We start from the raw sequence: 22,794 nt of genomic DNA, 5'->3' as shown, positions 1-22,794 counted from the left end.
AATACCTTCCCCACTATCACCCTGCTGTCAATGACAACTTCCCACCTCAGCACTTGGTATCCCACAGGAAAGTATGGAGAATACACTGCAATAAAAGACCCATGGCACAGCCATAGCTAGCCCAGGTGAGCTGACTTGGGCTGTCAGGGCTTGGACTGTCAGGCTAAAAATCGCAGTGTAGATGTTCAGGCTTGGGAAACCCAGAGGTGAGTCTCAGGCTACATCTCCACTACCATGGTAGGTCTACCTATGCTACACAACTCCAGCTACATGAGTAACGCTGCTGGAATCAACTTACCTTAGGTTGAGTTACCATGGGGTCTACGCTGCAAGGGGTCAACGGCAGAAACTCTCCTGTCTACTTACCTTATCTTCTCGTCGGGGGTAGAGTACAGGGGTCGACTAGGGAGCGATCTGCTGTCGATTTGGTGGGTCTTCACTAGACCTGCTAAATCGACCACTGGTGGATCGATCTCAGAGCGTTGATCCCGGCTGTAGTGTAGATGTAGCCTCAGAGACTGGGCTCCAGCCTGAGCCTGTATATCTACACTGCAATTTTTAGCCCCACAGCCAAAGCCACTTGCGCCTGAGTGAATTGACTCGGTCTCTGAAACTTGGTACTGCTATTTTTTTTATTGCAGTCATAGGCGCCAACTTTCCCTGGCGCCGGTGGGTGTTCACACCCCCCCTGCCCTGGCCCTGCCCCGACTCCACCCCTTCCCCGCCCGTTCCCTGCCCCTATTCCAACCCCTTCCCCAAAGTCCCCGCCCCAACTTTGCTCCCTCCCGGCCCCATCGGACCCCTCCCCAAATCTCCATGCCAGACCCGCCTATTCCCTGAGCACACTGCGTTCCCCCTTCCCCCCAGCGCTTGCCACGTGAAACAGCTGTTTCGTGGCGGCAAGCACTGGGAGGGAGGGGCGAGAAGCGGGACGCAGTGCACTCAGGAGAGGAGGCGGAGGTGAGCTGGGGGGCAGGGCGGGGAGCTGCTGGTGGGTGCAGAACACCCCCATGGGTGCTCCAGCCCTGGAGCATCCACGAAATCGGCGCCTATAACTGCAGTGTAGATGTACCTTAAGAAACTCTTCCAGTGTTGCCCTGAAAGCCTCCAAAAATGGGCTCTGCTCAACTAAGCAGGCAGGAAGTGAAATTCATAGTCAAAGATCCTGCACAGAGAATGCCCTACCACCAGCCCTTCCTTAAAAAAATAAAACCAGAGGGCTGCTAGGCTGGATAACAACTGTGGCTGTACCTTAGGAGGAGAGAGGTGATGTCTTCAACTGGCAGCCTGAGCTCTCTTCCTAGTGGACAGGCATACTGTTTACATACTGTTTAGATGAGGTTGCTAAATTATGAAAACTAAAAGACAAATGTCTTTACCCATTAAATTTACTTTGCCACAGTATATCAAACATTCCCAGCAATAGTATTTTGTCCAACCAGACAGCTAGAGATGGGGAAAGGAAATTAACAGATAAGGGAAATTTTGTCTGTTGATGGCATTAGTGAAAATCCTAACAATAGGGAAGTGACTAGCAGCGAACTTCCAGAATTGATGGTGACAGACCAATCATAACATTATCTCTTTACTACAGTATGAAGAGTTGTGTTCTAAATGCAGTTTCTTGGGGAAGAGTAGATCTTTGTTGTCAAGTGTAGTAAAGGAGCATAATGATAAAGGTTTATTTGGATTGACACCTTTGAATGTTCAACCTAGACCAGTGGTTCCCAAACTGGGGTTCGTGAGTCCCTGGGGATTCGCAAAATGTTACAGGGGGTTCTTGGGAAAAAATTCCCTAATGGCGGACAGAGCTCTCCCTTGGGACTTCCAAGCAGATCAAAGCAAGCATATCTATCACAGTGAGGAGATTTAAACATCAAGACTCCTTATAAGAAATAGAAAGGGAGGTGGATATTTTTTGCTGTTTTTAAAATTAAATAGGCAGCTAGTATTGGTTTTAAAATTATTATGAAGAACAAGTTTAAGCTTTGTTGTAACCTGCGTTGTTTGCCTGGACTGCTCAAGACCTGAACGTTTGTGTAGGAGGAACTCTGAGTTGGCTTCTTAAATACCTTCATGCTGTTTTACATCTGATACTCCTTGATGAAACATAGAATCCTTGTCTTATAACAGGATTATTCAAAGTGATACAAGCTACGAAAGTGAGATCTTGGAAGAGTGTTGCTGTTTTCATAATGTAATAAAATACTGTAATGATAAATAATAAATAGTGTGTAATAAGTATGCCATAAAAACAAATTTTATATTTCCAAGATCACTGCTTTTATAATTTATACTCAGGTAAAGGAGAAAATCCCTGGAAATATTCATTTTTAGGAGGGGGTTCACGAGGCTTGACATTTTAGTGAAAGGGGTTCATAGGTTGTTAAAGTTTGGGAATCACTGACCGAGAACAACGTTAGGGACTTAGCAGATCGGGCACTGAACCCTGATGGTGTAAACAGGTGTTTTACAGCAGAAGCTATCAGTGGAAAGCTACAAATTTTGGCAGATAAAACAGTGGAGGGAAAGGGGAGTGGTGGGTTAAAGAGATATTTGTCCACTGGACTTTCTCTCAGCAAGATTGGAAACTGATGCAAAGAACACTGCCCCCAAATACTGTGTGTGTGTGTGGGTTTACTTATTGTTTGCATACTTTTGAATCATTGTTGCTGTGTTTTCCCAACATTAATGCTGTTCTCTCCCCCCTTGCTAACGGTTTTCTTTTTTGTTATACACAGAATTGGTGGTTGCAAGTGGGGAAGCTTTGCCTCTTAGAGGCACTGGTACAAATTTCTCTACTCATCCGCTGGGGGGTGCCTCTTTGTGGTTCATCTGGGGATTAGCTCTCAACCAGTCTGGTGCCCCTTCCTTCGGTTGCTTGCCCTATGGTGTCTTTCTCTCTGGACTTGATTGCTCCCTCTTTATAACCTCACAGCTACAGTGGATGTAGGTTCCACAGCTTCTCCTTTCCGAAGCACTGATATTCTCAGCCTTTACACTATCTATTACTCAGCAGGACAAAAGGAAAGAATGAGTAGTTTCAATTTACTTTGCTAAGATAACACATCTAATGACAGAATGTCTATAGACAGTAGTACTAGGACACAGGGTCCTTTCATCTTGATCCCTAGCAGACAACCTGACCGTCGCTCACATCATCAATGCCACTAGCATGATTGGTAGTTTGGGCATTGTCAGCAGAGCAACCAATTATTGGACTGAAGTATGCCCTAGAAGTTTGTCTGCTCAATGTAAATACAATGGAGAAGAATCAAATCAGCTTACACAATGCTGACCACAACTTTTACGGGTGAGTCAGTGCAGATCAGGACAAATCACGTTCAGCATCATTTCCCACAACAGACTAACCCCATGATGCTGCAAATAAACTGTCCTAGTTTACACTGATGTAAAATTGTGATCAGCATCATGTCACCTAACTTCATTCCTCACAATCAAATACAAACACAATACCATTTCATAATGCAGACCAGCCCCTAGAGACAAGTCCCTTCATTTGCGAGTTCAAGTGCATTGGTGGTGCAAATATGGGGAAATTTTCACTCTGTGGCTCGTTCTCTACCTGCTTTGTGGATAAATAGCAGAAGATTTAGGTGTTTTATTCAGCACCTTTCACCTCATCAAAACCTCCTAAAAACCAAGAGAAAAAGTCTCACAATGGTCCATTACAAAGAGTGTACGTGAATGTGTCTGAAATCAAAATCTTGCTTTTTGGAAATAATATTCTAATGAAACAATTTTGAGAAGTTTTCCTTTTTTTCCTAGTTAAAATAAAGATGTAATTAGTTCCAATAGAAAAATAAATACAGGAGTATATGGTGTGACTGCTCAGTGCATGGAAATTTATGAAGTCTATCTTTATGGCTCTTTAGTGCCAGTAAACTTAAAAAAACGGTTTTGTCAAGGAAAATTAATTTTTCTGATTTAAGCAAATTCCATAATTATAAGAAAAAACACGAGATTAGATTTTTAAAGAAAAATCACAAAAGAGGAAAAGCAAATATTTAAGGATACATCCACTCCAGTTTTAACTTCTCAGGAGGCAGTTCTGTCCTAATGTCATCATAATTTTCTACATCAGAAGGAATGAACATTGTGATTGGTCGACCCCGCATGAACATCTTAATATACTCTCCCTCTGTTGAAACAAAAAAATATTAATTGCAATGATTTTACTTTCTGTGTTCAATTTTAATGAATTCCTCAATACTAAGCTAAGAGAGACTCAAAGAATATATTTACAGTATTATGATTATTATCTTACAAAATGTGGGTTTGATAAAGGACAAGATCTGTAAAATTTGTGTATTGAAAAATTATACTTACACAATATGCATGTACAGTTACTGCTACCATAAATGCCTTTGTGGTAACTCTTTGGATAAACTATGCATGTAACATTTTATACATACAAATACCTCATGATACCAAATTTCAAAGTTATCACAAAATCTAAAGTTGAATTATCACAAACAATATTTACCAAACGTCACTATCTTAAAATGGATTTTTTTAAAAAAAGTGTGTCAAGTGGACATCATTAAAATCACTCAAATAATTTGAACATTCAGTAGAAACGAATAGAAAACTGTTCCTAACAGTACTATTACTATATTGAAAATATCTCAGCGACAAATAATGTGCACTTCCATAGCATGTATTCATGAACGGATCTCAGAATGCTTTTACCACACAATGAATTAAGCCTCACAGCTCCTCTTTGAGGACCATTTTTCATATGTAGGAACTGATGTACAGAGACGCTAAATGGTTTGCCCAAGATGGCACAGCGAGTCAGTAACAGACAGTAATCCTGCTTCAAGGTTCCCTTGCTGTGACCACTAGGTAAAGCCATGGTCCCAGTGGAGTCCTTTCCACACAATGTGCCAATTACAATTTCTGATGAAGTTTAAAATATATCAAGGACCTGATTCTGAGTTACACTATGAAGCACTGTACACCACTCTGGCTGTGTTAAGAGCAGTGTCAGGGGCCCTAGTGTAATTGAGAAACAGGCCCTAACCTAAATGATTTATTTATTATGGTTCAATTTACGGCCTATTTTCTGTATCTTTCCCCTTTAACAGTAATTAATGTCAATGGTGAATATCACGATCATAAACTAAAAAATGTAGTGTAATATTTCAGTCTTAAATATACAAATTTGATTAGATATAAACAAAAAACCCACCCACCGCCACAGAGTTTAACTTCCACCAACAGCAGAACTCCCAGATGTTTCTGAGTATGATATTTGAAAATCCTAATAGTTAATATGATAACTCAGAGATTGCAGCAGTCAGTTGAACCAGCTTGCTGACAAATAGGGGAAGAGTGGAAGCACAGCTATTCAGTGTTGATGGATTAGCACTATGGCACTGAGAAGTGGCATAATGACATCTGAATTGATTAATATTGCCAATTCGAAATTAATATATTTGATTAATTTTTAAAAATCTCTTGGTAAGAAATAAAAGGCTTGTCTTGAGTTTCTAAGTGACCAAGCAATGTTTATAAATCATTCTTAAAGATGAGAGGCAAGGACACTGCCTCTCAGATTGCAATGTAGAATATTCTTGTAGAGATGTTTGTAGAAGATTATAATTTAGAGATGCTCGCTCTTAAGGGACAGTATTATGAACAGAGGAATTTGGAGATGTACCTTGAAGGTTGGGGTTGGGAACACCACATGGCTGTGTCTAGCAGCTCACTTCAGAAGCTGTCCAGTTTGTTTTATTAAAGTTTTATTCCTTTCTCATCCACTGGTTTGCTATTTAATTAACCCCAGGATCATTACAAGGTGTCAGAAGTAATGAGAAGGACACTGCAGTGATTGTGAAGTTAACGCCTGTGTTTTCAACTGAAAGCAGAGACAAAGGGAGGCACCAGAGAAACAAGTGAAGCATCAGGCACAGAAGCGTTTGCATGTACTTTATTTCGTGAGCACAATAGTAGCTTGACTAGTTTAAGAAGGGGGTTGGTGGAAGCCAAAAAATGGATGTGTTGCAACCTCCTTCCCGTCTGCAATTGTCAGGCAATGTTGTAGAGAACTGGAAAATAATTCAGACAGGGATTTCAATTGTATTTAACAGCCATAGCGGCAGAGGAGAAAAATGATAAAGGGAAATCATCTATCTTTTTGCATGTTTTTGGTAGGAAGCACTGGATATTTATAACTAAGTTTAAAGAAGGTGAAAGCATGAAGTTAAATTTCTTCTGTATTTATATTTTTACTGACTAAATTTGAGAAGCACTGCATGCCAAAAAAGAATGAAACATTTGAGAGAGACAATTTTTTCACATGCGTGCAAAAAACTGATGACACCATAGAGCAATGTGTCTTAGAATTAAGGAAATTCAGTAAAATCTGTGACCATAGGCAGTGGGCGAACCGTTGGTTGGGGGAGGCTAGCCCCCAGCCGGTCCTGCCCATGCTTGTGACTTTGCTGAGTGGCCAGAGTCTCTGGTCAGAGACAGAATCATTTGTGGCATTAAAGACAATGTGTTAAGAGAGAGATTGCTCGTTAAAGGGGATTTAATTTTAGAAAAGGCTCCCCAAGTATGCAGGGCAGTAGAAGCACAAGCCAAAGAGCTGAATTCATCGAGAAGGGGTTATCCATGTACTAAGTACTAAAGAATATAGCCAGAATAGGTCAAATCAAAGAGTGAAACCACTTGCTATGAAAACCACTGCTAGGGAGAAGACGGGGTACAGATGGTTATGTGGAAGATGTGGATCACAACATGGTCCCATACAATGTGTTGCCTTTGGGAAATTCTGTCATAAATGTGGGAAGAATAATCATTTTGCAAAATGCTGTAGATCCCAAATGCAGAAAAGTCAAGTATATTCATTAAAGACAATCTTGAGGAGTTTTTCATAGATGTACTCGGATCTATAAGGCCTGATGAGAGAGATCGGATACTGCCTATGACAGAGAATGTAACAATTATTCCACTGAAACTGGACACAGGAGCTCAGGTTAATATTCTGTCTGAACAAGATTATCAGAGGCTCAACAGAAAATCAAGACTGGAACCAACAAAAATACAAGTAACTGGTTATTCTGGAACAAATATACGGGTGAAAGAGAGGTACATTGCTAGCATCAACCATAAAAACAATGTACAGGTTCCCTTTCATTGTAGTGCCAAAGGAAGTGACACCAATTTTAGGCCTGGCTGCATGTGAGAAACTCAGTCTGGTAAAAGGGGTGCCCTTACTACAAGATCATACTGAACCTGGCTATGAGGCACTCTTTTGGGAATATCATGACCTGTTTCAATGGTTGGGTTTGCTTGCAGGGTGAACATATAATCCGGATAAACAAGCAGGTCCCTCCAGTTATCTATCCATGTAGAAAGGTGCCATTTGCATTCTGTGATAAACTCAAGGCTGAGCTTGCAAGGATGGAAGCAACGCAAGTAATACAAAAAATTGAGGAGCCAACAGAATGGGTGAGCTCCCTTGTCATCATAGAGAAACGTGATGGCCAGCTACGCATATGCTTAGATCCTAGAGACCTCAACAAGGCTATAAAAAGAGAACATTTAAAAACTACCAAGCAGAAAAGAGATTATGGTTCAATTTGCAAATACTTGATATTTCAGTAAAACAAATGCATCCTCGGGGTTTTGACAGCTAAAATCAACCGAAGAAAGTTCAAAGCTATGCACATTTAACCCCATTTGGAAGATAGATTCTTATGGTTACCCTTCAGCATAGCTTCAGCACCAGAAGTGTACCACAAAACCATACATATGATCTAAAAACATATGAATGACGTTGACACCTCAATGAATGACGTTGACACCTCAATGAATGACATCGTCATCTGTGACTCAACAAAAGAGGAGCATGATAGTAGACTTTGGGAAGTCCTGGGTGCAACTAGAGATGCAAACCTCAAACTAAATAGAGAGAAATGTGCTTTAGGGGTTACAGAACTGACTTTTGTTGGGGACATTATTTCCAACCAAGGTGTAAAACCTGATACAAAGAAGATTTCCGCCATTGAAATGATGCCATGTCCCCAGTCAAAGAAAGATGTCCAGTGGTTCCTGGGAATGGTTAACTATCGATCTACCAAAGCAACAACTCTGAGAAAACTCCTAGAGAATAAAAATGAATGGAATTGGGATGCAGAACAGGAGGAATCATGGGAAGGTTTAAAACAACAACTGATACAAGAACCACTATTGAAGCTCTATGTACCAGAAAGGCCTATTAAAATCTCAGCACATGCTTCACAGTGTGGGTTAGGTGCCGTGATTTTACAGAAGCATAAGGATTGCTGGCAACCAGTGGCATATGCAGCCAAATCACTGACTTGAGGCAGAAACCAGATATGCACAGATTGAAAAGGAACTTTTAGGAATTTTGTTTGCCTGTGAGAGATTCAATAAGTATATTTATGGACAGACTGTGGACATTGAAACAGACCACAAGCGCCTGATAGCATTATTTAGAAAACCGCTAAATGACTATACTGTAAGGATTCAAAGAATGATGATAAAGCTGCAAAACTATGATTTGGTTGTGACTTACGCGCATGGTAAATTCATGTTCACTGAAGATGCATTTTTCAGAGCAGTGGCTCCCACGAAACCAGAGAAGACTTTATAGACAGAGATGCAAGCCTATGTAGATCTGATTGTAAAGTCAATTCCCATAGCTAACAGGAAACTGCAACAAATAAGAGAGGAAATGGAGAAAGAGGAATCGTTGGGAATCCTTAAAGAAGTGATAATTAAAGAATTAATAATAAAAGAAATAAGTAGTTGCTGTCCAAGTATAAGAGACTATTGGAACTGCAGACATGAAATTACCGTGATAGATGCAGTGATTTCCAAGGGCAGTAAGGTTGTAATTCCAATGAGCCTCCAAAAAGAAATGCTATGGAAGATCCATGAGGGTCATTTGGGAATTAAGAAGTGCAAAGAACAAGCACAAGATGTGTTGTATTGGCTGCGGATCAATCACATCACTACTAATGTGGTAGGAAACTGCTTTTCTACTTGAAATACAAGCATGACAACAAGCAGACACTGAAACCTCATCCATTTACACAAAGGCCTCATGAGTAGGTTGGCATTGATTTATTTAACTGGCAATCAAAGGATTATTTAGTAGTCACAAATTATTATTCTTGGTCTCCAGACATTTGCACACTGCACAGTACTAGTAGTAAGTCAGTGAGAGCATGAAGGGAATCTTCTCTAGACATAGAATTCCACATGAAGTCCTTAGATATAATGGACTGGAAAAAGGCTAATGTAGTGCCAATCTTTAAAAAAGGGAAGGAGGAGGATCCTGGGAACTACAGGCCAGTCAGCCTCACCTCAGTCCCTGGAAAAATCATGGAGCAGGTCCTCAAAGAATCAATCCTGAAGCACTTGCATGAGAGGAAAGTGATCAGGAACAGCCAGCATGGATTCACCAAGGGAAGGTCATGCCTGACTAATCTAATCGCCTTTTATGATGAGATTACTGGTTCTGTGGATGAAGGGAAAGCAGTGGATGTATTGTTTCTTGACTTTAGCAAAGCTTTTGACACGGTCTCCCACAGTATTCTTGTCAGCAAGTTAAGGAAGTATGGGCTGGATGAATGCACTATAAGGTGGGTAGAAAGCTGGCTAGATTGTCGGGCTCAACGGGCAGTGATCAATGGCTCCATGTCTAGTTGGCAGCCGGTGTCAAGTGGAGTGCCCCAGGGGTCGGTCCTGGGGCCGGTTTTGTTCAATATCTTCATAAATGATCTGGAGGATGGTGTAGATTGCACTCTCAGCAAATTTGCGGATGATACTAAACTGGGAGGAGTGGTAGATACGCTGGAGGGGAGGGATAGGATACAGAAGGACCTAGACAAATTGGAGGATTGGGCCAAAAGAAATCTGATGAGGTTCAATAGGGTCCTGCACTTGGGACGGAAGAATCCAATGCACCACTACAGACTAGGGGCCGAATGGCTAGGCAGCAGTTCTGCGGAAAAGGACCTAAGGGTGACAGTGGATGAGAAGCTGGATATGAGTCAGCAGTGTGCCCTTGTTGCCAAGAAGGCCAATGGCATTTTGGGATGTATAAGTAGGGGCATAGCGAGCAGATCGAGGGATGTGATCATTCCCCTCTATTTGACATTGGTGAGGCCTCATCTGGAGTATTGTGTCTAGTTTTGGGCCCCACACTACAAGAAGGATGTGGATAAATTGGAGAGAGTCCAGCGAAGGGCAACAAAAATGATTAGGGGTCTGGAACACATGACTTATGAGGAGAGGCTGAGGGAGCTGGGATTGTTTAGTCTGCAGAAGAGAAGAATGAGGGGGGATTTGATAGCTGCTTTCAACTACCTGAAAGGGGGTTCCAAAGAGGATGGCTCTAGACTGTTTTCAATGGTAGCAGATGACAGAACGAGGAGTAATGGTCTCAAGTTGCAGTGGGGGACGTTTAGATTGGATATTAGGAAAAACTTTTTCACTATGAGGGTGGTGAAACACTGGAATGCGTTACCTAGGGAGGTGGTAGAATCTCCTTCCTTAGAGGTTTTTAAGGTCAGGCTTGACAAAGCCCTGGCTGGGATGATTTAACTGGGAATTAGTCCTGCTTCGAGCAGGGGGTTGGACTAGATGACCTTCTGGGGTCCCTTCCAACCCTGATATTCTATGATTCTATGACTGCAATTTTCCAGTTCAGATTGTAGGCAATTTGCCATAGATTGCGATTTTCAATCACAAAACATCAAGTCTAAAATACCCCCAATCAAATGGACTTGTGAAAAGGTCTATACAGACAGCAAAGAACCTTATGAAAAGACTTTTGACAGTGGGGGTGATTTGTATGCAGCATTACTAGTTTACCAAAGTACACCTCTGGAGAATGGCTTTTCTCCAGCTCAGCTGTTAGCAGGAAGAAGGATTAGATCTAAATTACCAATTACTGATAACCTGCTGAAATCTCATAACAATGAAACCATAGGGAAGATGAAAGAAAACCAGAAGTGGAAGCAGAAATATTTTGACAAAAGGGCCCATATGGGATCTCCCATTTCTTAACCCAGGTGAGAGAGTGTGCCTGAGGAATCACACCTCTAATACTTGGGGCCAAAAGGTTATCATCAAAGAACAGCTGCATCCAAGGTTTTATGTAGTTGACAGACAGACCAATGGGACACATTTTGACGTTATTGAAGGGATTTACGAAAGTTCCAACACACTGACAGTAGATATGGACTCTGGTATTTCCCATCTGACTGATCCTTTATCATCAACGCACAACGGAGAAACTGTCAAGAAACAGGAGAACAACTCAGACTCTAATGAAAAGTTGATATTGAGAAAATCAGAGTGGGAGATTTAACACCCTGAAAGACACAGAGACTTGTTAACCTGCCCGGAGAAGGAGTATTTGACTAAACTGAGTGGTAAAGACTCACTCGAGAATGATGTGCTGGTAACCTCTCCTTTCTAGGTAACTGACACATTGGGTTTATGGAAATGTACTACGTGGGTTGAGAAAGTAATGCATGTATTATTAGATAGCTGTTAATATAGAAGAGTTAATTTGTTTTTCTTTAAGAGAAAAGATGTAGAGATATGTTTGTAGAAGATTATAATTTAGAGACGCTCCCTCACAAGGGACAGTATTATGAACACAGGAATTTGGAAATGTGCCTTGAAGGAGGGGGTTGGGAGCACCACATGGCTGTGTAAAGCAGCTCACTGCAGAAGCTGTCCAATTTATTTTATTAAAATTTTATTCCTTTCTCATTCACTGGTTTATTTAATGATCCCCAGGATTGTCAAGTAAAAAATAACAGAATTGTGACAAACTTAAATAGTACAACTATGGGTACTAACAGTGGACCCAGATCTGCTCTTATTGAAGTCAATGACAGGTTGTCCATTCACTTCAAATTGAAAGAAACTCTTTTCTTGGAGAACAAGAAAGGTAGGAGAGAGCAGATAATTTCATAGTAGCAACAGCAGTAGATTTCAGTATTCTACATACATACATACATACATTACATACATACATAGATAGATAGGAGGGATAGCTCAGTGGTTTGAGCATTGGCCTGCTAAACCCAGGGTTGTGAGTTCAATCCTTGAAGGGGCCATTTAGGGATCTGGGGCAAAAATTGGGGATTGGCCCTGCTTTGAGCAGGGGGCTGGACTAGATGACCTCCCGAGGTCTCTTCCAATCCTGATATTCTATGATTAATACAAAAGCATTTTAGAAGATGCACAAGACCTAGAAATGTGCAATCAAGGACGAGAGCCAAAAGCGTAATTTAAATAGTAAACTCTGAGGACAGGGTCCAGATCTTTCTCAGGGTTTCAACTACATAGGTGTACACAAAAAATAAATAATAAAACTACAGTCAGAGAACAAAGATTGGAAACAACAAAAAGTCTATTTCCAGTTATGAAAAAGACAGAATGAGCATGGATAATGTTAGAAATAAAGTGTAGTTAGTCAAGGTTTCCTCCCAGAACCAAACAACTAAGTCTGAGAACTGGCAACTCACCTATCTAGTGAATACAGACCTGAGGAAGCTCCTACTGAATTCAAAGGATTCTTAGGATTGATTGAAATTCTGTGGAATAAAACTGGGGCCCTGAAAACACCAGTAATTACAAGACCTGGAGATATTGTGACAAGCCTAACTAGACTTGAAGGAAGACCAACTCAGTTACTGAGACAAAAGAAAAATTATGATCTTAACAACCAAGATGAACCACTATGCTAGCTTCTGTGGCATCATGACCTCTAACAAATCACAGAGCAATGAAATCTTAAAACATACTAAATAACTGCATTAATTTAGCTTGCAAACTCACTACCGAAAGATCTTGTCATTGTATTTGTCTGTAAAGCACCACACATACTTATGATACTATATAAATAATACCATAGTACCGTAACAGAAATTATAACACTTTCAGGCTGACAAAATTTACATTTACCATAATTTAATACAGTAAAAGCTTTGTTATCCGACATGTCGGGAAAATGGAGTGTGCCAATAAGTAAAACATTCCTCTTAATTAACTGGGAGGGAGTTTGGGTGTGGGAGGGGGTGTAAGGCTCTCCTTTCTGGCTCTCTTAAGTGGATGAACAGCCATGAGGGGTTCAGAGTGAGGGAGGAGGTGCGGGGCGTGGGCTTTGGAAGGGAGTTCGGGGTAGGGGGTTGGGGTGCAGGGTGCCAGAGCCGGGCAGCGCTCACCTTGGGCGGATCCCTGCAAGTGGCGACATGTCCCTGCTGCTCCTAGTTGGAGGCACGGCTACGCAGCTCTGTGCTCTGCCCCTGCCCCAACCTGAGCGCTGGCTCGGCAGTTCCCATTGGCTGGGGCAGCACCCGCAGGGAAATATCATCACTTGTGGGGAGCCGCCTGAGGTGACCACCACCCGGATACGGCATCCCACACCTCCCTTTGTGCCCCAACCCCATGTCCCGAGCCCCCTTCCACACCCAAACACCCTTCCAGAGTCCGCGCCCCGCACCTCCTCCCTCACGCCGAACCCCTCATGGCTGTTCCTCCACCTAAGAGAGCAGGGACATGTCACCGTTTCTGGGAAGCCATCCGGAGCCAGGTAGGGAGACTGCCGTCCACGCACCAACCGGACTATAAACTGGATTTTCAATGAAGATCAAAAATGGCAGTTTATAGAGCTTTCCAGTTGGCAAAGTGCCGGATAATACAGCTTTTACTGTATTTGCATTTACCAGTGTACAAAGAAATCTAATAACCAGCTAAGGAACGCAAACAGATCATTCAAACGGAGTGACTATACCTCAAGATGCTACTCTATGTAAATGACAAAAAGATCATAATACTAACAAATTTGACACACCTGTTTTATGAGGTGATTGTTCAGTCATTTGATGAGGTGAATACTTGAATTTAAGTATTCTATTCATTCTAAACCAAAATCCTTTGACTAATCTGACAGATGAATCAGTGTACATGAATATCTGAATCACGAGCTAGTTACACTTGAGTTGTTAAAGCTGCTGTTCTACTGCTTGTGTGACATATTTAATTTAAGGCAGTTAACTTTATTAATCAGAAACAACTTTTATTGTTGATTTATAGTACTTTGTTTTCTTGTTGTCTAACTAGCAGTCAAAGTAGATTCCAGTAAACCAAATTTATTAAGTCCTCTGACTTCAAAGAACATGATTTCATGATGCATTTGCCACTTTTAACGTACTCCAGTCAGCTGTCTGAAACATCAAGAATTCATTTAACTTGAATTTCAAGCAGCCTTTAGTCCCCAAAGTAGAACTTCCCAACACTGGAATCAAGTGAAGCAAGATTTTCATAATATTCTGAACACAACTGAAAGATAGCATAAAAGTGACCAAAGGGCATAGGTCACTGAAAATGATAATTTTGCAGTATTGCACCAATTATTCCTATAAGTAATGAGTAGTAGTTACTGGGTCCAAAGGAAATTAACCCATGCATACAAGTTTTGCCTTCTCAAGAATACAAAGTGACTCAACTTAGTTTCATTGTAATAAAGCAAGTATCAAAACTACAATGCCAAAATGAATATAAAAATAGTGGTCCAAATTCTCTGCTTGTGTAAATGGATGCAGCTCCACTTACCTCACTGGAATTTTGCCCATTTACACCAGTAGAGAATTTGGCTTAAACTTGTCAAAAGCATGGACCATCAATGAGAATTATTTCCAAGTAGCCAGACTAGAACTGCACTTATTTTACCAGAGATATGTATTAATTATATTTTTGTGTTGACACAGGCTGCAACTGGTCTGACAAACTGTTTAGATAATTATTCCAAACAAGTCATATGTTTAATTGATTTTTTTCAATATACTTGTTATCATGTACACTTTACAAAGACAAAACCATACTGGCTATCCACAGATGTTAAGGTAATAAAAATGAACCTTTTATGAAAATCTTGTGTTCATGCTTCCATAATTTAACATACAAATACAGTATTGTCTCCAGGCATTTACAAACAAACACTCACAGTGAGAACTTAAATTCCTGTTTAAAGACTGAATTTTCTTCGTGCTTATGGGTTGGCTAGCTAGTCCTGAAAGTACAAAATGACTCCAGGCACCTCTCACTCCCCTATTGCAAAGCAGGCGCTAGCTGCATGTTCAGTCCCTGGGGAAGAGAGTACCTTGCATTGTTTGCGACTGAAGCAAGAAAGGAGGAGTGCAATAATGTGGAGCTTTGGGGAAGGGAGGTTGTCTACAGCATCCTCAGATACAGAGTAACTCTCTTCATTTCCCATATGAAAGACACTGCATTTTTGGCCTTTGCTGGTATTTTGTGCATATTCCAGATTATTCTATGGATTCACTTTTAAATGTATTTAATCAAGATGTATTAATCAAATATTACTTGACCAAGCCTCTCCTTGAAAAAAAGATACCAAAGCATTTTCTTTGCTTCCCCCCTTCTGTCAGACCATAACATTTCATTAGGTATAACCCTGAGGGCAATGAGAGAATTAATGCAAAATATTTTCAAACAGTACAGATGATGGCAGCATATCAACAAAAACATTTTCAAAAAGAAAATATTTGCCCAGGGCCATATTCCTGTAAATACAAGCTAGAAAAACCAGAAGTTTAACTCCCTTTTAATTTATATGGCTTAACTGGCATGGTGAAGAACAAACTGAAATTTATTGGTTTCCTCCTAAAGTTTTAACAATTTTTGGGGTACAAAGAGATATTTCAGATTTATCTCAAACATTTCTTCTCTTTCCATACCACCTCTTCCAATAGTCTCTAGGAAGAGCTAGCTATTTCCTAGAGTAGTGCAAAGCAGAAAAGTAGGTGATCAGGAAGAGACAAGAGGAGAAACTTTAAAGAACTTTGAATAGAAAAACAATTTCGCTATCACCCATAAAGGCAATAGATACAGAACTGACAATTCTGTATTTCAACCTAGTCAAGGGATGTTCTGACTCACGGTTCTATGCAGAAACACACTTTTTAAAGTGGCAGAGACTTATCTTGACAACTCCTATTGACTTTACTAAATCCTTGTGCAGAACTTTGAAAATGTGTTCACCTGTACAAATTTGGTGAGGATTGTTATCAAGCCTTCCCCAGGAAAGGGGGTGTAGGACTTGAGGGGGATATTTTGGGGGAAGACATCTCCAAGTGGGCTCTTTCCCTGTTCTTTGTTTAACACGCTTTGCGGTGGCAGCATAGGGTTCAAGGACAAGGCAAAGTTTGTACCTTGGGGAAGTTTTTAACTTAAGCTGGTAAGAATAAGCTTAGGGGGTCTTTCATGCAAGTCCCCACATCTGTACCCTAGAGTTCAGAGTGGGGAAGGAACTTTGACATACATCCAGTGAAGTGAGCTGTAGCTCACGAAAGCTTATGCTCAAATAAATTTGTTAGTCTCTAAGGTGCCACAAGTACTCCTGTTCTTTTTACTTTGAAAATGCCGCCCCGAATATAGAAAAAAAAGGAAAAGAAAAACAACAATGGTATGATCAGGGACCAGAGAAGTCAAAAAGAAAAAAAAATATACATACACTGGAATTAAGGCATACATTTTCAGCTGTACACACAGTAATTCAGTTGCAGATGCAGTTCCTACATAGTAGGTTATTATGCTATTATTTGCATCATTGTTATTATTGCTAAAAGGAGTTACCTGGTCAACCCTATTGTACATAGCATTAAAAATGAGAACGCTGGAAATGAGTTAAAGTAGGAAAGACAAGCTGTTCCACAAGCATCAGTACTTTACAACTTAATACAACACTCTGATGAGACGGATTAATTAGAACAGGTGTGACAAAATGGCCGATGTTGGTATGCTGGGTGCCATGCTTTTCCTGGCGGGGGGGGTGGAGGGGGCTAGGATGCCACCCCTTGCCCCTGCTCTTGGGGTGGCAAGGGCGCCGCTAGTGGCCCGGGAAGGTGGTACAGAGAGAAGTGGGGAAGGGGTCTGGGTTTGCTCCTCATTCTGTCATCTCACTGCTGTATATGGTCTACTAAGTAAACTGTAAAATGTTAAGACATCAAAAGACATAGGGCACATGGCTCAACCCCCACTTGTTTACATCATATATACTGTACTTTGACTTGTTTTTAAGCTAATCCTGACATTTACAAACTAAAAGAACAATTGTAAAATTAAAAACAGCTCAGCTATGTACTACAGAAATCTATAGTTAATTTGATTCAGCAACCTATTACTTTGTCCTCATATGGAGTTGTCTATGACCACCTCCCGGTAGGGGTTTTGGCCAGGGGGAAGAGAGATTCCAGCATTTTCATTCCATGAAATGATTCTTTCCTTAATGCTAGCCTCTTTCCCAACAGCTTTCCCTCCCTTCAGCCTTACATCCAAGAGTGGAATACACACACTATGCTGGGGAGCAAAGAGCTTGAAACTAGTTTCCAGTCAGATATACTTCCTGCATCACAGCACAACCTGCCATCAGCCAAACCACTACGGTCATTAGACCATAACATTTTTATATTACAAAACAAAAAACAAAGAAACAAAAAGCTAAAATGTGGAGGCAGTTTTTCCACTGTGGAAGAATTTGACAGTAAAAGTGTAATTTTATTATTTTAAAACATTGTCAAAGTGCCACCCAGGCAGTCCAAATCTGCCTTAAAACAAATAAATTGATGTGTAATGACTTCATTCTATAAAGAGCACATACGGGATGTTTAAAGGTTAATAGTTTTACTGTAATGTAAATGTAATAATATTAAATGTAAGTATAAAACTTTGTTTCTTCACACAAGAATCAGCTGGCAGAGGGAGCTACTGATAGACAAGTAACAATTCCATTACATACCGCTGTGAAATAGCAGAAAGCAATCAGCAGTTGCTCTGGAATAAATTCTGTTTTATAGCTAAAATCAAGGGCCAGAGGAATGAATGTTGAATGTATATATTTCACAAGCTCAGTACATCTAGTGCTAGCTACCTGCTTAACAAATGAAATTCTGGCTCCACTGGAGCCAATGGCAAAACTCATTGATTCCCTTAGTATCTGTGCGTGCGGGTGACATTTAAGAGAACAGAAAGGTAGCAAAAAATAAAACATACAAAGAAACAGAAAGGGTCCAACTGCACCCTCAGATACACAAGTGACTTCAACATTGAATCTACCTGATAAAGGACCTAGTGAGGGCTTTAAACTCACCAACCTAGTGAGGAGGGCTTTCAACTAGACTTTATAGCTATGTCTACATTGCAATTAGACAACCATTGCTGGCCTATGCTAGCTGACTCGGGAGCAGGACTTGGCTTATGGACTGCTTAATTGCGGTGTGGACATTTGGGCTCAGGCTGCACCCTGAGCTCTGGGACCCTCCCACCTTGCAGGGTCCTAGAACCAGGGCTCCAGTCCCAGCCCAAATGTCTACATTGCAATTAAACAGCACCTTAGCCTGAGCCTGCCGGTACAGGCCAACTACGGGTTTTTAATTGAAGTGTAGACATAACCTAAGGGGGCAGGTGAGAAAATCCCACAAGCAAGTATAAAAAAAGATGATTTTGACAAAGGGCTGGAAGTTGGAAAGGCGGTCAGGATGGAAAATTATAATAGGGTATAAAACTAACAAGAGGGAATACAATCTGCTCAGCAGCTTAGATGTCTACATACAAATGCAAGGCATATCAGGAATGAACAGGAAAAACTGGAAGTCTTAGTACACAAACAAATTATGACTTAACTGGCACCACAAAGACTTACTGGGTGAGATCAATCTCATGAACGGAATATCTGTAGAGAGAGGGATAACCTGTTCAGGAAGAACAGGCAGGGAGGAGGTGTTGCATTATATGTTAAGAATGTATACACTTGTTCTGAGGTCCAGAAGGGGGTGAAAGCATACCCGTTGAAAGGCTCTGGCTGAAGATAAAAGGGGGAAAACTGGGGCAACATTATGGTAGGTGTCTACTACAGACCACCAAACCAGGGAGAGGAGGTGAACGAAGCATTTCTAAAACAAATAACCGTAATATCCAAAACACAAGACCTGGTAGTAGTGGGGGGACTAACTACCCAGATATCTGCTGGAAAAGTAAAATGGCAAAACACAGAATGTCCAGCATGTTCTTGGAATGTGTTGGGGACAGCCTGTTATTTCAGAAGATGGAGGAAAAACCACGGCAGCAGTTATTTTAGACTTGATTCTGATTAATAGAGAGAAATTAGTTGCAAATCTGAAGAAGGAAGGCAACTTAGGTAAAAAAGTGATAATGAAATAACAGACTTCAAGTTTCTACAGAAAATGAGAGAGAGAGCAGCAAAATAAGGACAATGGACTTCAAAAAACCACAAAGCAAACTTTAAGAAACTGAGGGAACTGACAGGTAAGGTCCCATGGGAAAAAAAATAAAGGGATAAAGGAGTTCAGGAGAGGTGGCAGCTTCTCAAAGAGAATATTTAAGGTACAACAGCAAATTATCCCAAGGAAAGATAAGAGGAATAGTAAGTGGCCAATACGACTGCAACAACCTTTAAATGACCTGAAAATCAAAAAGAAATCCTACCAAAAATAAAGTGGAAACACAGACAAATTGTTAAGGATGAGTACAAAAGAACAGCACAAACATGCGCAGGGACAAAATCAGATAATCAGCCCTACAATTCTATGATTCTACGTATCTGATGGTGAAATGGTGAATTGGGCCTGGAGACTCCCTTAGGCATGAGTCACACTAACATCGAGTTTTGTCTGTATGAGCTCCAAGACTGAGTCCACAATCTGCACGAAGGTAAAACGATTATAAAGACAAACAGGAAAGAAAAGTATTAGGAATTAATGAAGCACTGAAGATTACTAAAAATAACAAAATTAGGAATGTACTGTGTGTTTTTCATTAATTCTTTCACATATGGTATTTAATTTATTGCCATCCAAAAATGTCTTTAGGGATTGTACTTTTTATAAAGTGAATAAAGTGAGTCATGCACAGAGCTGCTATCACTTTAGACTTTATAGTCTAAAAAAGAACCCTGGCATCCCAATGAAAAAAAGTTAGTTTTATCTTCTTTAAGATAAACAGCGCCTTTGGCACCATGCTCCATCCTTCTGGGTGTATAAATATGAATACTTTATGGTTAATACTTAAAATCACATCTCTGCTGAATAAGAAAATGCAGGTTTTTGCTAGATGATTATAAACACCTGCTGGTAAAGAACTTAATAGAACAACTTTAGCTAAGGGCCTGTGGTAAGCACCTGCATAATTCACACATGCTTTTGTTGGATTTCACAGGCCACATGCCTTCCACCACTGGAATTTGTTCTATGAACTTGGTTTACAAGGATTAATGAAGCAAAAGGAGAAAAAAATTCTTGGAGCAGGCAAAAAATAATATTTAAGCGTCTAATATTAATTAAATGCTATCATCATTGCTGAATCATTCTTGTCTTTATCATGTCTGTCCCAGCTCGGGTCTAGGAAAGCTCAGGACTTGGCTGAGGGCTAACTGGCAGCAACTCAACTCAGAGAATACATAGGTAATGTTGGTGGGGTTAGTGATAATAGAGGGAGCATGGCCACCATCTGTAACAGGTGCATAGCTTAGGTGAGATATTACACCCAGGGCTACTCAACAGAATGCTCATGCAACAGCTATGGCCACGAGTGCATTATTTTTTCCCATCTGCTCCAGCAGGAATGCAGAACCCTGATACAATTATCTATGCCTTGCTCATGTTAAAATTAAACTGTTAGACTGTGCTACACACTAAGACCATTCAGAAACTCAAGTTAGTGCAGAAAATACTGAGACATCAGTGCAACACAGAGGCGAGAGCAATGCAGGGAGAAAGGTAAGTTTTGCAGAGACCTGAAGATCTCTGTCCACTGAAGGGGCTCTGTTTTGGTCATTCATGGGGTGGTGACAGGCTCTAGAGAACACCAGATTTTTTTTCTTTTTCTTTTTGATAGAAAGGATAGCAAGATAAGCCTATGAACTAGACAGGGAAAGAGAAATCAGAGCTCACACTCTAGAGGGTATGGAGGTAGAAACAGAATCAGTCTCTCAGTTTAGGCCCTTCAGGACAAGTTTACTCATCCTGCAGATTCTAAGAGTAAAACAATTTTTCAAAATGTATATTTGATGAGCTTTTTTTCAACATTTAACCATTTTTTAAAGGGGAAGAAACATATTTTCCATGCTAGGAATCTCATGCTGCAGACAAAGGTGCTGTTCCTTCAGGGACTCATTTAGATTAACTCTTCTCTCTTGTAGCAGTCATTACCTCAAACCTTGCACTTTTATAATTAGGAGATAACGTCAATGGAAAAGAATGTTTTCACAAAATAATGGAACTCCTGATGCTAGAGAAATGTAGTGCTAAGATGTAAAAGTGTAAGAAGCTTACCTTGTGACTTTCTACTACAATCAGGTATTGAATCTTGAACCACTTATAATCTACTTCTCAATAATTATAGGATTCCAATGGACCATCATAACGGATTGAGCCAAAAATATATACTAGAATAATTCCAGGGCGTGCCAAGCAGCACCAGGGTGTCATTTTTCATCCAGCTGTGTCATGAAAGAATATTCTTACACAACAGCAATCATCAGTATCTCAGTGTGTATTTGGTTTCTTCTCTTGGGGCCTGATCCAAATTCCACTAAAGGCCAATGGAAAAACTCGTTGACTTTAATGGTAGGGGGATCAGGCCCTTAATTGGCACTGCTTCCTCTGTTTAAGGCTGCTAAGGTTTATTAATTCATCTCAGTCCAAATTACAGTTTGAGTCTTCTTTAAGCCCGTGAGTACTCCACGTGAGCTAAAGTAAGACAGGTACTATATGCTTAGCTGGACCAGGGCCAGAGTGCTCAGCACCTTGCAGGATCATTTCACGCTGACCTGTGAAAGAAGGTGTATGTGTGTGTGGGGAGGGGAGGGGGTGAATGTGCCTGCTTGCTTTTTACTTACTTATAAGTATAAATGGACACCTGAATGATTTTTATTTATTTAGTGGGGGGATTTGGTTTGATGTTTGAAGGGTTCCTCCCCCCCCACTGCTTTTTTATATTAAAATATCGAGCCTCATCTCCCCCTGTTTTTTTTTCCTGGAGATTCTACAGATACCTAGAAAACTAGCAGAAGAATTGACAAGCTTCAGGAACCTCGGTCAGTGACAGGAAAGATATTTTGACTCAGACTGTTTAAAGCTCTTGGCTTAAGTTAAAAACTATTAAGCTGAAAGTCTTCACAAAATTCATGGGAGAAAAATGACACACCAGACTCTAATGTTTCTAAAAATCAAAGGGGGCGCACAAACAAAATGTAATAATGTTTGTTCTTTTGGAGGTTATCTTTAAGAGCTAGGTTCCAATATATAATAGAAAGAAACTACTCACATTTGCACAGATTTTTTTATAGCGAATTTTTACTCTTCCTAAAGGTGTTGGACTGCCAGTCACGGAGACACACCCTTGTGCTGTCTCCTTTACACAGGGTGTAAAAGCTAGAGTGGCATAAGCTCTGAAAACCCGATAGGATCCCCTCACAAGCCCTAGCAGAGAGGGCACACGGGGCAGGAAGGGTGTGTTGGGGTGGGGTGACAGCATGGAGTGCTGGGGACATTCCAGGGAGCACTGCAGCCCATAAGCTAGACCAAAGAGGTTGCTGTAACATAGGCTATATTTACACTTATCGTGGCGTGTAGAGTAAAGGCACTTCATGTGTAGCTACATACCGCAACGAAAGGCTCTGACAGCAGGGAGGCAGTGGGGAAGAGCTCTGGCAGGGGGACACAGCAGGGGACT

At 40.8% G+C, this 22,794-nt stretch overlaps 1 protein-coding gene across 4 annotated transcripts in view; it reads right to left on the bottom strand.

The window, feature by feature from the left end:
• The window catches only part of EML4 (EMAP like 4), a 254,826-nt gene that overhangs the window by 62,546 nt on the left and 169,486 nt on the right, over positions 1-22,794 (bottom strand). For all 4 annotated transcript variants that reach the window (XM_077813843.1, XM_077813841.1, XM_077813842.1 and 1 more), the window contains one exon: positions 4,039-4,162. In XM_077813843.1, coding sequence (XP_077669969.1) covers positions 4,039-4,162 — 124 coding nt within the window. The remainder of the gene's footprint in view (positions 1-4,038; positions 4,163-22,794) is intronic.

Source organism: Eretmochelys imbricata, chromosome 3 (assembly GCF_965152235.1).
Source record: "Eretmochelys imbricata isolate rEreImb1 chromosome 3, rEreImb1.hap1, whole genome shotgun sequence".
In the NCBI taxonomy this organism is placed as follows: domain Eukaryota; kingdom Metazoa; phylum Chordata; order Testudines; family Cheloniidae; genus Eretmochelys; species Eretmochelys imbricata.
The sequence above is the reverse complement of the archived record's forward strand: the minus strand, read 5'-3'. Positions and strand labels throughout refer to the sequence as shown.